The following is a 22,670-nucleotide window of genomic DNA, read 5'->3' as shown; positions in this document are numbered from 1 at the left end:
TATGTATGTGTGATTGTGTTTATCTGCAGTAAACTGGGCAGGTTAGCAGTTCAGTCTGAAGAGAAATGGAAGGCCGTGTTCGTGGAGTGCTGGAACAGGCTAGGTTGTGATTCTCCTGGACAAGGGCAAACCCCTACAGCGTGGGACAACATTGCTGTAGCACTCACTGCTAACCTGAGACAGCAAAGAGACAGGTACACTTAAACACACATGCACTCACAGTTGATTCCAGTAGAGCCCAACATTAGCATTTTGCTAAGCTGACAACCATGTACTTTAAGCAACAACAAAAAAATTGGATTTGGGGTGGGCGTTATGACTGTATGACTTATATTCATATGATGCTAACTCTTTATTTTACAGTGTTCTTGTCACATGTACTTACTGTAGTAATACAAGTAAATTATGCATATTCACATGCAACTAACCCTAAACCAAACCCTAATTCTAACCCTAACTCTATTTTAAGCAGTAAGAAAAAATGTAGGGTGGGACTTAAATGATTATTGTTTAAACGATTACTGCTGTGACTCGTGTAGTTTTTTTTTTTTTTTTACAACAGCTACATCACCTTGTCCGGTCGTTAAAGTAGTGCTTAATTGCATATATGAATAAATCATCTAAAGCATATTGCATGATTTATACACAGCGAAATTCCAGATTTGTCAGCAAGCTGATTATCTTGATACCATGGTGAATGTTTATATGGTTGTCAATGAATAGGATGCTAAATATCACTTTGGGCTTTAAGGTTTTCCCAATAAATAGGCAAGAATAAACCTGGTATTTTCCATGATTCCTGATCTTTTCTAGAACAAATTACTTGAATGCACCGATCTTGTAATCACGACTACAGAAGTGGGACATTTCAAATAACACGTGAAGGCACTATAACAGCTGAAAATGTGTGTTTGTTTTTTTAGTCCGGAGTTGCTGAGTCGCTCTCATCACAAAACACTGGAGAGTCTTGAGTTTATCCCTCATCATGTGGGTCCTGTGACTTTAGAGGTGTATCACACAATCCGCCGGTACCTCGTTAAGGTAAGCATTGCCACTTGTCATCAATTAACTGATATAACCACATTTTCTTAACCTAATATTGTCTTTCCAGTGTATTTTGTCCCTCTTTGCTCCTCTTAGAGTTGTGTGATGATTTTGCACTATGTGTCACTGACCCCTGATGTTTGACCCTAGGCATGTGATACCCCGTTGCATCCTCTGGGTCGACTGGTGGAGACATTGGTTTCGGTGTACCGTATGACATACGTTGGTGTTGGGGCCAATCGCAGATTACTGCCCCAGGCCGTCAATGAGATCAAGTCCTATCTTAGCCGCATCTTCCAGCTCGTCAGGTAAGTGCGTGAGTCAAACTGACAACAAAGTCTGTTTTTTTTAAATGTCTTTTCCATGAATGTTTATGTGTGTGTGTTTGTGTTTAGATTCCTCTTCCCTGATCTGCCTGAGGAAGGAGGTTCATTGGCTGACCCTCCAAAAGAGACGGGCGGCTCAGACCCTGCTGGGACGCAGCTTGAGTCTCCTAAACCTGGGTATGTAAGATATCATGATCTCATCAGATATAATATTATCAGAAAAATAATAGCTTGACCAAACTCTGATATTACAGTGTGAGTCATTTTATTTTATACAACTGTAATTGTTTGTCACAGTGAAACAAAAAATGCTTACATATTAAATCACCATGAGGTAATACTTATATTTGATAAACTAGTGAATTTAGAAATAAAAAGTACTTAAAGGATTAGTTCACCTCAAAATGAAAAATTCCTAATAATTTACCCTCCCCAATGCCATCCAAGATATCCATGTCTTTCTTTCCTCAGTGGAAGAGAAACTAAGTTTTTTTGAGGAAAACATTTCTGGATTTTTCTTCGAATAATGGACTTCAATGACAACCAGCGTTTTGAAGTCCAAATCAATGCAGTTTCAAAGGTCTTTGAAGTGCTTCAACACAGGCTGTGCACGATCACAGCTGAGGAGGAGGGTCTTATCTCGCGAAACGATAGGTCATTTAAAAAAAAAAAAATAATAATAACATATATATATATATATATACTTTTTAACTACAATTGTGCGGATTAAGCTGTTCTGCAACGCGCCGGGAACTGCGTCATCACGTTGAAAGGTAACGCTCCGTGACCTAAACGGAAAAAAAAAAACGGTTTAGGTTTTAAAAGATTTAAACACCCAGGATACGTACACGTAAGGAGCATTTTAAACAATAATATGACACAAAGACATAAATATGTCATTCCACATACAATACAATTTGAACTATCCTCCTTCGCACGGTGACCTTTCAACGTGATGACGCAGTTCCCGGCGCGTTGCAGATCAGCTCAATCCGAACAATTGTATTTAAAAAGTATATATATATAAATTTTTATTTATATTTATTTATTTATTTATTTTTTGAAAATGACCTATCGTTTCACTAGATAAGACTCTCCTCCTCAGCTGTGATCGTGCACAGCCTGTGTTGAAGCACTTCAAAGACCTTTGAAACTGCATTGATTTGGACTTCAAAACGCCGGTTGTCATTGAAGTCCGTCATTCGAAGAAAAATCCAGAAATGTTTTCCTCAAAAAACTTATTTTCTCTTCCACTGAGGAAAGAAAGACATGTTAATCTTGGATGACACTGGGATGAGTAAATTATTAGGAATTTTTCAGTTTGAGGTGAACTAATCCTTTAATCTCATTTGATTTAATTTCTCTTTTTATTTGGAACTTGATAGGCACAAACTCTGTAAGCCCATTTCCACCGCATAAGAAAAAAAATCATGCTTTGATAATCATAAGTACGACATCAAAAGTTGAAATTATGACATACTAAGTCATAATTATGATAAAAGTTTATATTGACACAGTTGAGATAAAAAGTTATAATTTCGACTTTTTATCTCATTTTGTTGACCTTTTATCTCTTACTTCCATAAATTCAACAATGTGTTGTCTTTAACACATTATTTGTTTAGTAGTCAATAAGTCAAATGATGTGTTGTGTGGCAGGTGTGTGGTCAGCAGCTCTGCTCTCCTCCTACCGGTGCTGTTGCCACGTCTCTATCCTCCTCTCTTCACTCTCTATGCTTTAGAGAAAGAGAAGGAGGATGATGTGTACTGGGAGTGTGTGCTCCGACTCAACAAACAACCAGACCTGGCGCTGCTCGCCTTCCTCGGGGTGCAACAGTGAGTCCCACACACAACTGCAATGAGACATACTTGGATTTGATTATCCTGTAGTGATCCATCTTACTGTCACTAACAACTGTTTTCATAGGAAATTCTGGCCTGTGACTGTTACAGTACATGGAGAAAAACAACAGGTATTTAAAAATGTCCTTTTATAAGAGAGACTCTATACGTTTTTTTAAAAAGTGCCCCTATTGTGCTTTTTCAGATATTTCTTTTTGTGTTGTGTGTAATATAGCTGTTCGTGAATGTAAGGTCTGCAAAGTTTCAAAATGCACAATAAATGAAGTTATTATCTTCCAAACGAAAGAACCGCCAGAACCATTAGTCGTGAGAAATTCCAGTCTGTCTTTATGCAGGAACGTACATAGGTTTGTTCAAAAATGTGCATTGTGTTGGGAAAAGTTACTTTTAAAAGTAATTAATTACAATATTACGATACTCCCTAAAAAGTAACTAATTGTGTTACTTAGTTACTTTTTATGGAAAGTAATGTGTTACTTTACTGAAGCGTTGCTTTTTCAGGTCAGCACCAAAGACACTGGTTAATAAAGTGAGATTAAATACATAAAGTATATTTGTGTTATTTAACATAATTGCTGGTTTGCGTAATATTCTGATTCATTATGTTTATTAATTTTGAGGAATACTTAATCTGTTTTTGTGCAAGTGAGAGTATAAGTATAAGTATATGCAAGTTCACATTTAGTCTAGAACTACATTAAGCATCATGTTCACACAGCGCACACAACGCCTCTGCACTTACTCATAATTTCTCTCAACATGGGGACAGGAGAGGTGTCAGTCAATACATGGGAAAATAACTTATTTGAAAAAGTAACTAAAATATTTTGTAGTAAATTTAAAAGTAATGTGTTACTTCACTAGTTATTTGAAGAGTAATCTGATTACATAATTCAGATTACTTGAAGTATGTTACCCCCAACACTGGTCTTCATTGGCTGCGAACAACAGTTGGGGTTGTAATTAAAACAAAGCAAATACACTTTGTGTGCACTTCCTAATGATGATGACTTGGGCTTGAATTGATACTGTAAAAATAATTCCATCGTTACTGTTCGTATCACTGTATATAAGTGCTGTGGAAGCCTCTAGAACCGGGGCCGAATCTTTTATTGAACCGTTTCAGACACTGTGAGAAAAGAGGTCATGCTGCAATGTATGAGTACACAAAAGTGTTTTTGACCTTGGATGCAAGTAAACCTGTTGTAAGAGACCTCCAAAACAAAATTAGAATCCTTTAAAAATAGCATAATAGGGGCACTTTAAAACGTCTCATTAATCTCTCATTGAAGGCGATATGCTGATTATACCTGAAATAAGAACCTGGAACGTGAAGCAATATTCATGGAAATATTTTGGGTGTAGGTTCTCTCAAGCACAAAAGACGCCTGTTTTGCCTCAGCGGTTGAGACTTTACAGCAAATAAGGTTGGAGATTTTTTTTTTTTACTTTTGTAGTTTCTCTCTCTGGTATGTTGTTTTCAAGGTTTTTTTCTCTTTTTATTTCGACAGCACAACTTTCACCCCCTCAGATAAGCTTCAGGTCATCCAGCTGACCTTTGAGGAGATAACCCAGCAAGTCCTTACTCTCCTGAAACAGGATTTCTTGTGGTCTATGGATGACCTGTTTCCTGTCTTCCTCTTTGTTGTTCTGCGTGCACGGTAAGGATGAGATCACAGGGTTTCTAATGCACCCTTTTTTTGGAATATGCATGTATCGTACACAACTTTTGTAAAACTTTCTCTTATGCTCACCAAGTCTACATTTAATTGATCAAAAATACAGTAAAAACAATAGGTATTGTGAAATAATTGTACAATTTAAAATGACAGCTTTTTGTTTTAATATATTTTAAAATGTAATTTATTCCTGTGATGCAAAGCGGAATTTACTCCAGTCTTCAGTGTCACGTGATCCTTCAGAAATCTTTATAAATTATTGTGTTCCTTTTAGACAGTCTTTTTTTATCAGCATATGCTTACGACAGAAAATAACAAGAAAATTGTTTTGTTTGACAACTGTTGTTTTCTTCAGGATAAGGAATCTGGGATCAGAGGTCAGTCTCATTGAGGACCTAATGGATCCATGTGTACAACATGGAGAGCATGGCATCATGTTTACCACACTCAAGGTATAGTGCATATAAGGGTTTTTACACTATATTTAACTTTTGCTATAATTAAAGCAACATTTATTTGTATATATATTTATATCAGGGTGTTAACACTTTATTGAGTTAAGAAAAATATAATCAGAAAGATTATACAGTGTGAAACCATGCAGTGTTAAAATGTGGTCACATTGAGCCAAATATCAAATTTGTTTTGCTATACCAAAAAATCACTATTGCAGACAAGTTCTTTCAAGCTGCCAGATTGGCCAAATTTTGTGAGCAAAAAAAGGTCCACTGTCAATTTTCAGTAGTGTAGCGATGCATGAAGTCACTTTCAAACCAAGCAACTTTCTATTGGTGAATCCGCATGACCAACTTGAACCCTTTGAGAAATCTGCGTATAGAAATCCTTTGCCCTCACATGATATTCCCAATCACGTGGATTCTCTTTCAAATGACTGGATTTCATCCGTAAAAATTTTGCTGAACATCGCACCTATAGAATGTAAAAGTTGTTTAATAACAGACAACTAATCATAAACTGCCTCAGTGGTCTTTAAATATTAATTAAATATGACATTTTTTAAACATGATTTATCTGATTTGCTTTGTACAGGCATGCTACTATCAAATCCAGCACGAGAAGGTCACGTAATGATCTCTCCAAACCCATCTGGTAATGCAGTGCAATGACTGACAAACGGACCAGCCAATAGTGTTCAAGAAACAGACTTGATGTGTGAGGAGCCAATCATGTTCCGAGCCTGGATCACATGGCCGGTGAATTGTGACTCCATTATTCAAACAGTCCCGTTTATGTGCAAGTCAGACTTTGGTCTGGCGTTTATTAACATTTATTCGTAACATTTTTGTGTCTTCCTCGCTCAAAAAGCCATCATTGTGGCGTTTTAACTGCTGCCATTCCATCATGCTACAGATACACATTTACAAATTGTTCTTTTATTAAAGAGCCTGTACTTCATTGGCTCAGAATGTATGACGTTTAACTGCATGTCACCTCTCCCTTCAAGCACACACTGGTCGATCCAGTGTCAGTTGTCGATTAATGATGTATGAAGTTCATTAGTGTACTGTAAGCCATCTGAAATAATGGTTGCAATCTACCTCCATCTTTGAAGTAAACTACTACATTTTCCTGATCGTATTACATCATTCATCATGGCAAACAGCACACTGCCATGGACCTAAATCATGAATCTGCTCACATAAATGAAAAAATGATTTGCTTCTTGGCTTGAATGTCCATGAAAAGAAACACAAAACGTGGGCTGTAACTTTTATTGCTGACGTCTGATCTATTTTGAGCTTTCTTAACCAACTGTGCAGGGATGGTGACCTGCGTTATTATGTACAAGTCTTTGTTTACCAGCTTCTTTGTTCAGCCAAATTGAACTTGGTATTTTAAACGGTTGACACTAAGAAATAGAAAGTGTTTGTGGGTCAACACAAATGTTTTTGTTCTTTCTATATGCACTTGCACTACAGTTTCCAGCATTTTTTTTTTTTTGTGATGCACTCTTAAGTATTCTTATAGTCAGTTTTCTGAAGCCTTTATTTCAGAAAACACTTGAAATGGTTTCAACTTTTTCTGCATCTCAGAGTAACTGTCGGCAGTGTTTAAGTTTTTCAGTGGATGTCACTGGCCCACTGGAAAAAAGCAACAAGCCACAATTTGCATGCTAAACTAATTTGGTCATGAGATTTATTTTCTCTGTTTTACTGCAGAAAGGTCACTTTACATAGGCAAGCACTGTAGTATTCACTGCTAAAATCAGTTCTTTCTCATGAAGTGTTCTTAAAAGTGCCTCTGACAGTGTTATGGATGTGTGTCAATACATCTCTTTACCTAGCAATAGCTTTGAGTTGAGTGACACGTTTTAAATATACCTAATGCATTATTTCCTTTTATTGACATTGTTTTATTTATTTGATGGTTAGATCTGGCTGCAGCACAGATAATCTGAGCGACATAGATAATCTGCAGGGTATATCACGTACAGAGCACCAGAAGGACAGTGAGTTCGAATAAATGGCCAGAAAACCCATTTCCGAGGATAAGAGATCAGGATTTGGATGCTAGTGTGTGATTGTATGTTACTAAACGTAATCGTGCAAACTGTTACGGCGAAGGACTGTTGATGTTTGCAACCATTGACACATGAGATGTTGCATGAATATAACGATTCATGTACTTTGCGTACAGGAAGTTACAGTTTGTATTTCCACACCAGTTTTTCTAGGCTGAACCAAGGTGTGCATATTAACCTGTGTTTGAATGTGCGTATGTGTGTAAGTATGTATAAAGTTTCGGTTTTGAAGAATATTGTAAGTTCAAATTGTTTACTGACTTAATTCAGATAGATGGCAATAAAACAATGATTGGAAATTAAAATGGTTGTTTTGACTCTCCTACTTGGCCTTTTATTACAGCTGTTTCCAAAACTTTTTGGGGGGGTTTGAATAAAAAAAAAGTTACCTTTTATTTCGATGGCTCATTTTTAGGCATTCTACTAACTAGGAGTAATTTTGCAACTACATGTAAACAAACTATTAGAGTATTAGTATAGTAGACGGTTAAGTTCGGATTAGTAGAATAAGTCGTCATGTTGCAAAGTTAGTCACTTTATAGTACTTCAGAAAGTCTAAAGTGGACCATATGTCTCAACGTCTAAAGTGGACCATAATAAACTGTTACCATAAAAATAGCTGGTTCTTAATAAACCAAAATCAATTTTTTTTAGTTGTCTGTTTCCACTGAAGTGGCAGCATTAAGCTGTTAAAACCTCATCATCAACAATTGAACTTTGTTTTTGAGGGGGAAAATGAAATTAAATGAAAATTTGAATATTTTACTGGCAAAAATAATTTCAAAGTCATGTTGTTTCTGTATAATCTCCAAAATAGCTTCCAATTAGCACATCATTTGATCGGATGCTTGACCAATGGATTAGGTAAGTGTTTCTACTCTCTATGAAAGTTGATAAGCTTATTTATTTGTTATCCTATGTCTGATTAAATGGTTTGTGGTATTTTAATATTTGTGTTTTCAGCCTTGTCAGAATGGAGGAATGTTGACACATCTTTGGAACGACTGCTTTAGACTGGCCTTAAAGGGTTAGTATCAGCTTCTGTTTTATCCTTTTCACTTAAAACTGGTTTTATAGGGTGGTAGAGAGAGGGAAGAGAAGTAACATATCATGGAAATGGATACAGTTTCCCCCAATCAGCTCATGTCTGCATACAACACTTTTAAGCATGGGGCACTTCAATATATTAAAAAGTCTGCTTTTACCCAGAGATGAGTTGATAGGCATCTGCTTAACAGTATAACAATGCTCTGGGTCATGTTGTGTTAAAAAGACTTTACTTTTAAAACTGTTAGAAGTCCCAATTTCTTCAAATTGAAACGATTAATAAAAGGAAGTGAAAGAAATCGGCCATTTCAATGATTTAGTGCCACTTAAAGGGAAAGTTCAGCCAAAATTCATTTACTCACAATCACGTTGTTTAAAACCTGTATAATTTTCTTTCTTTTGCAGTGAACAAAATAAAGATTGACAAACAACATTTGACCCCAATTACCTTCATTGTAAATAATGACAGAATTTCACTGTTTGGTTAACTACTTTTAGTTACTTTAAATTATTGATTTTTTTTTTTCAAATCAAGACAAGTCATTTTTCAAAACAACAAAAATAGAATTTAATATAAAATAAGAAACTTACTAAAGCAGGTGTTTATGCAACTGAAATTCTGGCTCAAAACGTTTCTGAGATAAACCCCTGTGGCAACTAGCCCTGATCTGTCATGTACAATTTTATTTTAAAAGATATAATGTAAAAAAAAGTGTGATGAGAATAAAAATAACAAGTCAGTGTGTCATTCACTCCACTGTTTTAATCAAGAGGATTACATGTACGTGTGTGTATGTGACGCAGAATGTATTCAGTGTGGGATCATCAGCTGGTAAATGTGTGAGTGGGTCAGCGGAAGAGAGAGAAAAAGAGAGATGTGTTCTGTATCTCATGCAGTGGGTGAGTAATGATCAACATGTTATGATGAATTAACATCTGAAAAACTGGAGTTTTGTGATAGAATGATGTTTGAAAGAATATGAAAGGAGACACATTCCCTCTTAGACACACCCTGACTGTCCAATCCCTCCCTTCCTAATTTCCTCTCTCACATTCCTACACACTCTCTCTCCCCAGCTGACTCATTTGCTTGTGAGGGATTAAGCAGGATAGAGAGGGATTACACTTCTTTTTTCCAAGAGGACTTTTCTGTGCTCTGTTATGGAATACTATCCACGTTATTCTTCTGTTTGTACCATCATATTTGAGAAAGTTAAAACTGACCGTTATCATGCAAACTATATCCTCTTCAGAAGCTCGTCAGTGTGTTAAATTCTAAACTGGGATCTAAACTGAGAAGACGAACTGAACGTGAGGGAAGAGGGAGGTAAGTGACAGGATTTGCTACTAAGTCTCTGCCTGGATGTGAGTTTGTGGTTCTTGCTTTCCAGGCTTATCTATAAGGAAGCTCCCTGCGGGACAAATGTAGTAGGCTTTTTATTCACTGTAATCGTTAAACCCCTCCTTGTGTGTATTTCTGGGATGCTCCAGTTGGTATTCAGCAATGTAATGTGTACATTCTATACATATCCTTCAGTCAAGAATCAGATTTGGCTATGCAAATTGACTCAAATACAGAAACACAGAGTTAAAACCACGTTTAAAAGGACAGTAACTCTCAAAAAGAAGCATGTTTGAAAATACAGTTTTATGTCAAACCCGTTTAAGTTATAAAGTCTGATAATTATGTGCACCTGTTTTGTTCTAAAGATCTGCAAACCCTACAGTGTTCATAACGAATCCTGTTGAGATATTTATGTTGCAGTCTTTCATGTGATCTTTTGGTTATTGTTTATGCAGCAGATGTGTTTTTATCTAGAACCACTAAGGGTGTACTTATAACCAGGAAAAGTCCTTTGGAGTAACCTGTACTTAAGTGCTTTGCTCAAGGTCAAAACCGTGACAAGGGCATTTATGGACCCCCTCCATTCTTGGATTTCTGGATTGCCATTTTGAAATCTAAGAAAATCTTGACACTTTTATTCAAAGTATAGGACACTAATGACAAGGACAGTCCAAATGGACCAAACTATGGTTAACTGCCTCGCCGAAGAGCACAATGATGATCCTTGTTGAGTTTGAATCTACAAACTTTGGGATACCAGTCCTGATCTGTAAGCCACACATCCAAAAACAACCACCACCATTATTTCTCTGTAAAGATTCTAAGTGCATATCTAACTCATTATGAAGTATGTGTGAGGTAAGCCAGGAAACAGGAATTGTATTTACAACTACAAAAAGGTTGATACTGCATTTCCCAAAAGCATTGTAAGCTTAAGTAGATCATAGAGACCATCAGTGCGCCGATGGTTTTATGGTCTACTTAAGGGTTACGGTGCTTTTGTAAAACATGACATTTCTACAGAGTTTTTAATTCACTTGGAAATAACAGGCAATAACTGATCAGCAGTTGTACTTGAGTTCATGTGGGTTTTCTTGCAGCTGTATATGTTGAGGATCAGTGCATCGTTCGGTTATTCCCTGAACATCAAAACCCTCCTGGATTGACAATGATACCAAACGTGGAGAATGATCAAGATTCGGCTCCACTGGAGATTGGAGACAAAGGTAAGAAACTGCAATACAAGTAACTACTTAAATTTGGAAGCTGCAAACTTAAATTTTTGTTTTGTCTAGCTGATTTGCAACATAATAATATTAAAGTTACTATAGCTGCTAAAGAAGCCATTCAGCATAACTGGCATGTACCCAACAAGCTTAAAGTTCTAAGGTGTTTGCTTTGGATGTTACAGGCCTGACACAGATCTTAGCACTTGTGATTGCTGAGGTGAGGGGTTCTATCAATAAAGATATAAATGGAGCTGAACTATTGCACGGTCTCCTCAATGCCCCCTGGTTGCAGTCTCTACTAAAGGTAGAGTCCATCCTACATAAACTTATAGTATTAACAGTGAGTTATAGGTCAGGGTTCATCGTTATTTATTTATTTTTCCCTCTGAAGGTGTATGAATGTCTACAGAGGCACATAAACGGTCCAGCTAGGCCGTATCTCTCCTATTCGTCTGGACTCTCACTACAGGTCAGCTCTACTCTCACTGTCCTTAATTTTCACCATAGTTCGGTCTGGTCATACCATGTACTTTCTGTTTATACTTCTTCAATGGCTTGATCTCTTTGTGTGACTGAGGACTTGCAGATTGTACCAATCGGGAGTCTTGATCTTGTGGTCTTGGTCTTAAGACCTCTTGACACCAGTTTGTGACTTTGGGGTTAGGTTTTGGGCTGAATCTGGGGCTTGTGATGTCAAATGCTGGTCTGGGCCTTTGGGGGTCTGGATCTAGGTCTTAGAGCTGGGCTGGCAACTCTGGGCCTCAAGGTCCACTGTCAATCTAATATAACCAAATAAATTAGAGTTACTTGAAAATTAGAGGCAGTTGTGTTTGATTTGGATTGGAGCTAAACTCTGCAGGGCAATGAATCTTGAGGGCTGGAGTTGCCATCTCTGTCTAACAGGGTCTGTTAGATGTCTTGGTTTTAGGGAGTCTGGTCTTGACTCCAACTTTTTTGCTAATACATTTTGGTTTCCTAATAAGTCATGACTCTTGTTTTGGAACTCTAGGTTCTGTCTGACCTGCTTGCAGTCCCAAACCCCTCAAATGAAGCTCGAGAACTGTATGCCCTCCTCAGTCAACCCCACCTTCAGGTGAGCATTCTTTCTAAAGTTACAATTAAGTTTTTAAAACAGTAAGCGGTTTAGAGGGACGAAGTAATTTGTTTTTTGGCCAACACTCTCTACATAACAGAAACTTTTCGAATTCTCAGGCCAGACTTTAGGGACCGATAGATTTTGGGAGTCGTTGTTATGTTTCTTTTACGTTTTTAAAGATATACACTTTCGTTATTTAATTAGTTGTGTGCAATGTTTTGTCGACCATAAAAATAATAAAAACCACATCTATTTTTCAGGCTCTCCTCTCGGCTCATGACACAGTAAGTCTGAGGGACTATGAGCCAGATCTGCCAGCACTGCCAAAAGACCTGCCTGAAGATGAGGAAGCCATGAGGATTGTTTGCTTAGTCAAAAACAATCAGCCTCTGGTGAGCATGACCAGAAAAAGGAGTGGCAGGCAAATCTAAGACTTGCTTTTACAGACCTGTCCTGTGATTTATTTGGGCTCTTTTAATGTACATTGCTGGAGCCTTTCTTTCAGATAAGCATGGCAAAAAGGTACAACGGTAAAGACTGCCAGTGATTTAAAAACTTCTTTCTTCTTGTGTTTATTATATATTAGTTAGTTTGTTACTTTATTTTTTTTTAAATCTCACTAATAGCTGATCTTGTAAAGTGTTCCCGATTGGTAACTGTGAGCTGTGTGTTGTCATGGATAGACCAGAACTGGAAGAAGGTTTCAAAGCCACTGGGAAACTTTAAGGGAAGCAACCCACCATGGAATCTTCTCAGCTGGGGGACGGCTGGATGGAGGCTTAGATGCCAAGTTGGAAGGTCCCCGGGTGGGTGGTTCCATATCCACCAAGAGTGTGTCCCCAAGTGTTGTTGATCCCAATGCTGCACACCTCTGCAACACTTTTGGCAGTTGCCGACAGAGCAATGCATTATGGAAACAGAGCCTCAATTGCTCCACCCCTTGTGTCTGTAGCACAGTTGTGATTGGTAAGGAGCAAAACTGTGGATTTGGAGATTCCCATTATTACATTCATCAAGATTTCCGACATGTATGCCTGAAAGAATCATCTAATTAGTGTTCTTTGTTTTCTTGTCTTCATCCATTTCACAATTCATTACTCATTCTTTCTCTGAAGACAATTTGATTGAGGATTTAGACAATGGGGAGGAGTGTGATGTTGCTAATTCTGTGCCACATACACTCTCCCAACCTTCCCCATGGATTTCCTCATCATCTTGCTGCTATCATCCTCCTTCGGAACCTTCTAGAACAACCCCTCATGCCCGAACTGCTCCCCCAAGCCCAATGCACTGTCGTCAGGTAGGGGAGACCATCACATGCTCCCATACAAGGCTGGCAAAGGAGGAAGGTCTGGATGAATTGCAGAGTACATTGCAGCAGGCCACCAGCTGCATAAAGCGCAGTTCTGAAAACGTCCACTTGCTTGGTGAGAGGATGGCCGCTGCTACTGAACGCATATCTGAGAGTGTGCAGGAGAATTCTCAGGCTTTGACAATGCTAACACATGTAATAGAGAAGCTCCACGAGCAAGTATCCACAAGCAACACAAATTCAGTGTCTCCAAATTGCGCTGAGACTGCATGTACAAGGGTTAATCAGACGGGTAGCAGATCGCTCAGTGTTCCCACTAGTCCCGCTATTGGTTCTTCCTCTCGCTTTTCTCGTTGTCCTTCCTGCTCCTCCTCCTCCTCTTCTTCCTCATCTGCCATCACTCTGCTGGAACACCCAGTGCTATCAAAGGGGAGGTCATTTAATCCCAAAACAAAGCCATCACTATCTTCTCAAAGGAGACAGGTTGATGTACAGGACTGGATGACCAATGGGTCCTTGACATCCAGCCCTGCTCAAAACCACAAAGTGAAAAGAAGCACATTTGGGTGTTTATTTAACCAGAAGAAGAAGAAAAATAAGAAAAAAGAATGAGGCTACTTCCACTTTCTACGTTATGAACATCCTTTCAGATTCTTGCTGTCTCAAGCATGCAGGTCTTTCAAATATTTAATATGTGTGTTTTTACATGTCACCACTCACCACCAGGCCTTGACATTACCATTGTCACATTAGTGCTTGTCCTACCGTTTTGGAAGTGATGTATTGTTTTCTCATTGGTCATTCTCATTGGTTTAACATCTTCATCATCTCCATGACTCTATCCCTTATCAGATCATATTTTCTCTTTTTTGTTATTTGATTCTTCTTTTGACTTTTTTCTCTTTCTCTTCATGTAACATTGCAGTTCAGTTTGTCATTGAACAATGTTCCTGGCTTGCCACTTCCATCAGATGTAGCTATGCTGTTTGATGAATGCATGTTTTGTGCTTGATGCATATCGAATTATGCCTTGTTGATATTTGCATTGATATCTGCTTTTTTAGGGAGCAACAATCAGGAGAGATGATGTGACAGGAGAAATATACATTGCTCGGGTTATACATGGAGGTCTGGCTGACCGCAGTGGTGAGAAATCCCTGACTGTACTGTTTTTTTCTGAACCTCTCTTCCCTATTTGTGTCTCTGATATGCCATACACAACTATCACATACTCTCTATGTCTATATTACATGTCTATATTACATGTCTCATGGAGTCTCCATTCTTGTCTATGTGCTTCCTGTTGAAGGTCTTTTGCATGCTGGTGATAGGCTGGTGGAAGTAAACGGTAATCCTGTGTTTGGACTGGAACCAGAACAGATCATACAAATTCTGGTTAGTACACACTCACTCATATCAGTGTATATTATATGTTGTGTGTCCTCTTGCTGTTTAGATAACAGGTTCGGTAATAGCCCGTAGCAGCTGACCTTTGTGACACTCAACCTCTTAAACCTCACTTCCCTCCGGGTCACGGCACCAATGTGACCTATTCTGCTCGGCCCACTTTAAGAAGGGCCCGAACCGGCAACTGATGGCATGAGAGGCAAGCAGGCTAACAATAGTCAGTTGCTAGTGTGCCTCTTGAGGCCAGGAGAGTGAGGTTTGCCAGTACAGCTCTTGCCAACTGGCATCCGTTACACTAGCTTAACCAGCAAGACCATCTTGACTAACTTTTTAATTTTTAATTCGAGAGTACTGGCTAGACCAGCCCTAAACCACTTTGGACCAGCAAGACACATCCATAATATATATCCAAATTACAACAAATAACATATATATATATATATATATATATATATATATATATATATATATATATATCCATAACCAATGCAAAGTGTTATTCTGGGTAATAATAAATAACTCTCTTTATCTCAGAGTCAAACCGTTTGGTTTTACTGTACCAAACAACAAAGCTATTCTCATTTAATTTAAAGGAAAAGAAAAAGAAAATTATGATAAATCAAAATTCATGAAGTAGTGTGTCTTCATTTCAGGCTCACTCCCATGGAACCATGATGTTTAAGGTGGTTCCCATCACTGACAGGCCAGTCAACAACCAAACCATGGTGAGCTATCAAATGTCAACACTTGATTAGTCTATAACAGAAATAGCATGGAATACCCGATGATAAGGCAGGAATCAAGTAGTATAGGTGGATTAAGTAGTATAGTTGGATAGCCAGTAGTTTCTAAAAAAGCAGGAGGAGGTGCAAGACCAAACAGGGCTGTCCTTGTTGTCACTAATATATGTGTATTTAAAAAAAAAAAAAAAGGCAGGAATCAATCAGCAGCAGCTGCCCATAACTGTTTTTTTGTAAAACAAAAGCAAAACAGCGACCCATAGAGTGTAACTGATAATACCACACTACTTAATTTTTCCAAAATCTGCAGAATGGTGTATCCCAAAATGCAATGCATTAGTCTCAGCTTTCATTTTCTGTATGACGAATGTTCTGGAAGTGAAATCAGTTTATTGTTTTTACTTGACTAGTTATTAGATCACACTAATAGGATTTAAAACATTTTATAACAACTTGGAATAAATAATTATACATGATTATTTACATGCTAAGTGTCAATGTGTATTGTATAGATCTATGTCTGTAAACTAAATATTATGACTTTTGCTCTCTTTTCACAAGCTGTATATGCGAGCCATGGTGGACTTCAATCCCCATGTGGACCCTTCCATTCCCTGCGCAGATGCCGGCATGGCGTTCCGGAAGGGAGATATCCTAGAGATTGTGGATCAGTCGGACACCCTTTGGTGGCAGGCAGTAAAACTACCCAGCGTCTCTGCCTGCGCTGGCCTCATTCCTTCCACACACTTGCTGAAAAGGTCAGTTCTAAGTAGTCAGGGGTTAAAGGTCGGTGACTGAATAATTACACATCTGGATAGGCTATGATGTGATGAGATTTGGCAGCTGACTTAAATGTGATTTGAGATTATGCTGATAATCACTGCTGTCCCCAATTTTAAAAGCCAAAAACGATTGTGTGTGCGTTTGTAGGAAGCAGAAAGAGTTCTGGTGGTCTCAGCCCTATCATCCTCACACTTGTGGCAAAACCTGTGAGTAAATTATAAATGCTGTTATTGTTTTATATTTGCATTTATTCAGTATGTGTTTAATTAAGCTGTTATGTATTGGTTATCTTTTGTTTCCATGCTAACCTGCAGTGAGTACTGTGGATGAAGGTGAGCATTTAGTCTAGAAATACACAGGTCTGTTCTTGAATTTGAATTTCTTTCAGAATTAATTTCAAAGGGATAGTTCTGTCATTAATTGCCCAACCTCTTTAGTTTTAAACCGGTAAGACTTTTGTTCATCTTCGGAACACAAATGAAGATCTTTTTAAGATGTGAATAAGACTAAATTAAATCTGTTCATCAAATAAAGTGATCGAGTCTCTTTAGAAAATTCAGACTAAACCACTCAATTCATATGGATTAGTTTTACGAAATCTTTATGAACTTTTTGAAGAGTCAAAAGTGGTAGTTGCGTAGCTGTCAGTGGAGGGACAGAAAGCTCTCAGATTTCATCAAAAAGATCTTTATTTGTGTTCTGAAGATGAACAAAAGTCTTATGGGTTTGCAACGACATGAGGGAGAGTAATCAAGGACAGAATTTTCATTTTTGGGTGAATTGTCCCTTTAACAGGTTACAGTATTCATATTTCCCACCCAAATAGAGTGGACATACAATACGAGTTTAGAAGAAGTGTCGGTGCAGAAAATATGTGAAAACCATGCTATATTTTTGCAGGATTCTATGATGAATAGAAAGTGCAAAAAAAATTGAAATTTTGAGATTTTATTTCCGTGTAGAGGAATTACTCCTGGATGTAAATGTGATCCTCCTCATGTGAATTAGAAAACCATTTTATAATTTATGTCCATTTTTAATGGAACCCCCCAAAAAACAAAATCATGTAATGCTAAAGCTTACACACTGCATGTGAAAAAGACCATAGACTCATCGCTGGTGATTATTTTTTCCTTCCCCCAAGAGGATGACATGATTGCCATAGATGAGAAATGTGTAGAAGCAGGTAAGTTTTCTTGTCTGATTTAAATGAGTATTAAAACCGTATCTATATAATGCTTGTTAAACTTACACTTGTGTGTTTTTGCTCCCTGTGCACAGATGAGGAGGCGTTTGAATCTGGTAGGTAAGTCCTGAACATATCAGGAGAAAAAAATTCTGAATTAGGGTTTAGAGTCAATGTTTAACGGTACTGACCCCCAAACAAAAATATTTCTGTGACTATAGCAATAACAAGATTTGTGTACAAATGATGATATTATGGTGTTAAAGATGAAGTGTGCTACAACATTGAGTGCATCTTTAAATACTTTAAAATATTGTCTTTGATAACTTACGTTGCTGATTACTTCATGATGATTCATCAGAAGAGCTAAAGGATGGTGAGTGTGTATATAACACATTACATTACTATAGAAATCCTTAAGTTTAATATAAATTACCATTGCTTGTGCTGATTTGCTCCTTTTTTTCATTAAGTCACTGAAAATGATTCTGGATATGTTCAAATATAAACTGTGTCTTGTGATGTGTTTCAGAGGAGAGTGAATTCAGCACGAACGTTGAGGGGATTTATCTGAGTGAGTGTCTCTCAGATATTACAAGATTTACTGGTTTATATTTACCACAGCAGATTAGATGGTTCACAGCATCACAAACACTGACCTGATAATGGCAACTTTGGTTAGTTTATCCACGTCTAGGTTGTAGGTTCATGAGGTTCATTCTTGTGTTACGCAGCACGTTTGAGCTTCTGCAAGAACCAATGAGGTTCGTTCTTGCGCATCAAACAACTATGGTTGAGCTTATGTTTATGTTCGCCGATCAATGTTTACATGTGAATAAAAACTTAAATTAAATGTGTTCATCATATAAAGCGATCGTGTCTCTTCAGAAAATTTGAACAAAACCGCTCAATTCACATGGATTAGTTTTTCGATCTCTTTATGGACTTTCTGAAGTGTTAAAGTGGTAGTTGTGTAGTTGTCAATGGAGGGACCGAAAACTCAGATTTCATTAAAAAGATCTTCATTTGTGTTCCGTATATGAACAAAAATCTTACGGGTTTGGAACGACATTAGGGTATGTAATTAAGGATTTTTGGGTGAACTATCCCTTTAAGTATCTGTTCCTGATTCCGTAGCACCATATAACTGTTTGCATTTCTTAATGTGCTTTTATTCTTTGTACATCTTATGGTGTGTATGTCAGCCGGTTTTCGACGAAGTCTGCGTCTTTGTCGGCGGCGGAGAAGTCAGGCTTTTGGAACGTCCCAGTTCTGCACCATGCGCTGTCCCACAAGCTGTTACAGTTCCCTGGTCAACCCTTATGAGGAGGTGGTGCGGTACCAGCACCATCCAGAGCACACACACCGCCTCATAGCACTGATGGGTGAGTGGGATAAAATCAGCAGCAAAATACACATATATACTACAGGTCAAAAATTTAACAGATTTTGGTTTTTGAAAGAAGTCTTGTGCTCACCAAGGCTGCATTTATTTCTTCAAAATAGAGTAATATTGTGAAATATTACATTCCTATGATGCAAAGCTGAATTTTCAGCTGCATTTCTCCAGTCTTCAGTGTCACATGACCTTTCAGAAATCATTCTAATACGCTGATTTGGTGCTCAAGAAACATTTCTTATTATTATAATGTTGAGAACAGTTTTTGTTGCTTACAATATTTTTGTGGAAAACATGATACACTGCCATGCAAAAGTTTTCTGTAAATAAGATTCACTTATTCAGCAAGGATAAAAAATTACAGTAAAGACATTTATAATGTTAAAACAAATTCTCTTTCACAACAATGCTGTTCTTTTGAACATTCTATTTATCAAAGGATCCTAAAAAGTATCGTTTCCACTTAAATTTTATATATATTTAATACAAAACAGTTATTTTAAATTAAACAATATTACTTTTTTTACTGTATTGTTGATGAAATAAATGCAGACTTGGTGAGCATTAGAGATATAATATAATATATCAAAAATATTAAAAGATCTTACTGACCCAAACTTTTCACCGGTAGTGTTGATCTTGTACAACTTTGTGTAGCTCCATTCCTGTTTGCACGTGATCATGTATGAATATGATATGCCATCAGGTCCGTCCGGTGTCGGCGTGAACGAATTGCGCAGGAGGCTAATTGAGATCAATCCAAAGGTCTACCAAGGAGCCATTCCTCGTGAGTTTCATACTAAAAATATGACTTTGTGTGATACAACTGTACTGATTTTGAAGATGTCTAACTTTTATTTACACTCAGATACCACAAGGCCACCCAAATGCCATGAGGAATCTGGCAGAGAATATCACTTTATCAGCCGAAAGCAGTTTGACACCATGGTCTGCAATCACAGGTGGTCTAAATATACTTGTGTGTGTGTGTATATTCATACTGTTAATATCTGACAAAATGTTTTTCTTAATCCTAAATAGGTCAGTGACACTTTTCCTCTTTGTTCCTCAGGTTCATTGAGTTTGGGGAGTTGAGAGGTCATCTCTATGGCACTAGTGTGGATGCGATTAAAGATGTTTTGGCAAGTGAGAAGATCTGTGTGATTGACATTGAGCCATATGTGAGTTTTTCTCATCTCATCTGTTGTTATTAGTGGTGTTTGCTAATATTTAATGTTAGGAATGTGAACAATCCCTTAAAGTCGGCATGAAACGGCAGCTGCAATCGTTTTTTCTTCCCTAGTGTCATGTATATCCGAGTGAATCGGCTTCTTGAACAAGACAAAATGTAGGCCAGGACTTGATTTTATCCATCCGGTATTGATTGGATGGTTGTGGTTTGCTATTGGTGGATCTCATGATATTGACAGGTTGTTCCGCCCTCACGTCAATAAACATATCATCATAGAAGAGATGTTGCTGCAAGAGAGAGGGGAAGTTTTTTTGATTAAAGATGAGCGCACATGAATAAAAATAATATGCATATGCACGGATAAATCATTTATAATAAATACTGCAAAATTCTATTACAAAATAAACAAACAAGAATTGTCAATTTTGGTTTTATGGGTTCTTTAATCATAAATATTAAACATAGATGTGTAACTCGTGCTCAAATTTCAAATCTTGCCGCTTGCTGAACAGAACTGTTATTTTATTCTTATGAAATACTATTTTTAGTAATATTTTGAATTAACTGTTATTTTTGTATTTTCATTTTAATGTTACATTTTTATTACTTTTGTTATAACTTGTCATTTTTATTAATTTATTTTTATAATTAGTTCCGTTTTAATTTACTTCTATTTAGTAATTTTAGTGTTTCAATTTAACTTATTTTAGTTAGTTGCCCAGATAACATTTCTAATTTTCATTTTTTCAAGTTATTCATCTCATATTTATATTTAAAAAAAAAAAAATTAATAGTTTTAGTTGTAGTTTATTTAATGATAATAGCCTTGTAAGAGAAGTGTGACATAACCTTTCTAAACAATCAGATTTATGATTTTCAAATAGTAGCTGATAAAACGGGTAAAAAAAAATGTATTACATAATCTGATGCCAACTTTGGATCGAAAAATAATGCTGTCATATATTATCCTTAAGTTGTAATCGCTGCCTAACACATTCAACGTTTCTGCCAAACAGAATACATGTTGCTAACTATCTTATTGACTATAAGTTATATAGCTTATATATTACTGCCATATGGAAATTACATTGACACATTCATCTCTTGCTGATAACAGAATACTGTAATGTGAAACAACATGTATTGGTAAAACGCTATAGAATTAATCTTGAGTTGAATTGCAATTGAATTAGGCAAAACCATTTACATTTCTCCAAAGAACAATTAATAAAAAAGCAATAGTTGTTGTATATTCTGAATTACGCCTGACTTGCTCTGACGATTGTTCTTGACCTTCAGGCGTTAGAAACAGTGAGGACCGCAGAGCTGAGGGCGTATGTCATCTTTATAAAGCCTCCAACTGTTGAGCAGATGAAACGCACACGAATTAACTCGCATATCATCACAAATTACTACATCAGCCGACCCTTTAAGGTGAGCTTGCATCTTTGTCGGTTTATCATTGTTTTCACTTTTCAGTTTATACCTCCATTGTTCTCTATATTTTCTCTCTCTTGAGACAGGATGAAGATTTTCAGGAGATAGAGGATGCAGGACGCAAGATGGAGCAGCATTACTGTCAGTTCTTCGATCATGTGATCGTGAACGACGGCCTGCAGGCTGCATGTGTTCAGCTGCTGACTGCAGTGAGAAGAGCTCAGGATGAACCACAGTGGGTACCGACCGCATGGATCAGACCAACAGACCAGTCTTAATATGAGACGGGACGAGAAGAGCTCAGGGATCATATTATAGGAGTGCAGATGGATATATAAATGAACTTTCTTTTTCACCTTTTATGGTGTAAATAATGTGTGTTTTGTCTGTAAAAAATGTAAGTCTTTATAAAAAAAGTTTTTTTCAAGTGTCAATACTTTGTTGACATTTTGTTTGCCCTTGTGAAAACATTAATAAAAACCTAAACCTTTATTAATGTCAATGTCACTTTATTTGTATAGCACAATTAAAACAACACATTGACCAATGTGCTTTACATCATTTGTAAAATAACATAAACCTCAATAAGGCATACTGTAAAACAGTCAGTCAATGGTTAAAAGCTACAGAAAACAAGTGTTTTAAGCTGTTATTAAGTATTTTCGAGCACTCTTAATCCACTTTAAAATGTACTTTTTACTCACCCTCAAGTTTTTCCAAACCCGTATGAATTTCATTCTTCTGCTGAACACAAAAGAAGATATTTTGAAGAATATCAAAAACCAAACAGTTGTGTCAACAGTGACTTCCATAGTTTGGAAAAAAAAATACTATGTAAGTCAGTGGGGCCCATCAACTGCTTGGTTACCCATATTCTACAAAATATCTTCTTTTGTGTTCAGCAGAAGAATGAAATTCAAACAGGTTTTGAACGACTCATTTACTCACCCTCAACATTGCAGAGTGACACTATCTGACCGTGAGTAAAAGTATATGCCCTTATATACGTATAATTACGGTCTGAATTGTTGCGCACCTCTTGT

General features: G+C 37.1%; 2 protein-coding genes across 8 annotated transcripts in view; both read left to right on the top strand.

The window, feature by feature from the left end:
• The window catches only part of als2b (alsin Rho guanine nucleotide exchange factor ALS2 b), a 35,532-nt gene extending 27,773 nt beyond the window's left edge, over positions 1-7,759 (top strand). For all 4 annotated transcript variants that reach the window (XM_077199524.1, XM_077199526.1, XM_077199525.1 and 1 more), the window contains 10 exons: positions 30-194; positions 924-1,041; positions 1,195-1,352; positions 1,440-1,547; positions 3,030-3,206; positions 3,298-3,343; positions 4,599-4,660; positions 4,745-4,894; positions 5,268-5,364; positions 5,963-7,759. In XM_077199524.1, the coding sequence (XP_077055639.1) occupies positions 30-194; positions 924-1,041; positions 1,195-1,352; positions 1,440-1,547; positions 3,030-3,206; positions 3,298-3,343; positions 4,599-4,660; positions 4,745-4,894; positions 5,268-5,364; positions 5,963-6,001 (1,120 nt within the window). In that variant the 3' untranslated portion in view covers positions 6,002-7,759. The remainder of the gene's footprint in view (positions 1-29; positions 195-923; positions 1,042-1,194; positions 1,353-1,439; positions 1,548-3,029; positions 3,207-3,297; positions 3,344-4,598; positions 4,661-4,744; positions 4,895-5,267; positions 5,365-5,962) is intronic.
• Positions 7,760-9,491: 1,732 nt separating this feature from the next.
• Positions 9,492-22,119, top strand: mpp4b (MAGUK p55 scaffold protein 4b). 4 transcript variants are annotated; one of them, XM_077199521.1, is made up of 22 exons: positions 9,556-9,828; positions 10,947-11,072; positions 11,258-11,379; positions 11,467-11,544; positions 12,085-12,168; positions 12,432-12,563; positions 14,548-14,629; positions 14,793-14,878; positions 15,544-15,615; positions 16,192-16,388; positions 16,561-16,619; positions 16,728-16,745; positions 17,558-17,599; positions 17,695-17,715; positions 17,961-17,975; positions 18,132-18,173; positions 18,805-18,984; positions 19,705-19,785; positions 19,867-19,960; positions 20,071-20,179; positions 21,490-21,624; positions 21,714-22,119. In XM_077199521.1, exons 2-22 carry the CDS (start codon positions 11,015-11,017, stop codon positions 21,903-21,905), a joined length of 1,899 nt encoding a protein of 632 aa, XP_077055636.1. In that variant the 5' UTR covers positions 9,556-9,828; positions 10,947-11,014; the 3' UTR covers positions 21,906-22,119. The 4 variants fall into 4 exon arrangements, 2 of the variants coding, with proteins under 2 accessions (XP_077055636.1, XP_077055637.1); XM_077199522.1 differs by lacking the exon at positions 17,961-17,975; XR_013193061.1 differs by lacking the exons at positions 15,544-15,615; positions 16,192-16,388; positions 16,561-16,619; ... (9 more) ...; positions 21,490-21,624; positions 21,714-22,119 and adding an exon at positions 12,855-13,137 and having other exon boundaries at positions 9,492-9,828; positions 13,287-14,629; positions 14,793-14,855.
• The last annotated feature ends 551 nt before the right edge of the window (positions 22,120-22,670 follow it).

The sequence above is a fragment of the Siphateles boraxobius genome, unplaced genomic scaffold (genome assembly GCF_051911475.1).
Source record: "Siphateles boraxobius isolate OS27281-9 unplaced genomic scaffold, OSU_SipBor_1 41, whole genome shotgun sequence".
NCBI classification, from domain to species: domain Eukaryota; kingdom Metazoa; phylum Chordata; class Actinopteri; order Cypriniformes; family Leuciscidae; genus Siphateles; species Siphateles boraxobius.
The sequence above is the reverse complement of the archived record's forward strand: the minus strand, read 5'-3'. Positions and strand labels throughout refer to the sequence as shown.

Bases quoted from the DNA above. Each gene is read 5' to 3' on its own strand.
- mpp4b (XM_077199521.1), top strand. From the start codon at position 11,015: ATGATACCAAACGTGGAGAATGATCAAGATTCGGCTCCACTGGAGATT. The intron at 12,564-14,547 runs GTGAGCATGACC...CTGCTTTTTTAG, and splicing joins TCAAAAACAATCAGCCTCTG to GGAGCAACAATCAGGAGAGA. The intron at 17,600-17,694 runs GTAAGTTTTCTT...CCCTGTGCACAG, and splicing joins TGAGAAATGTGTAGAAGCAG to ATGAGGAGGCGTTTGAATCT.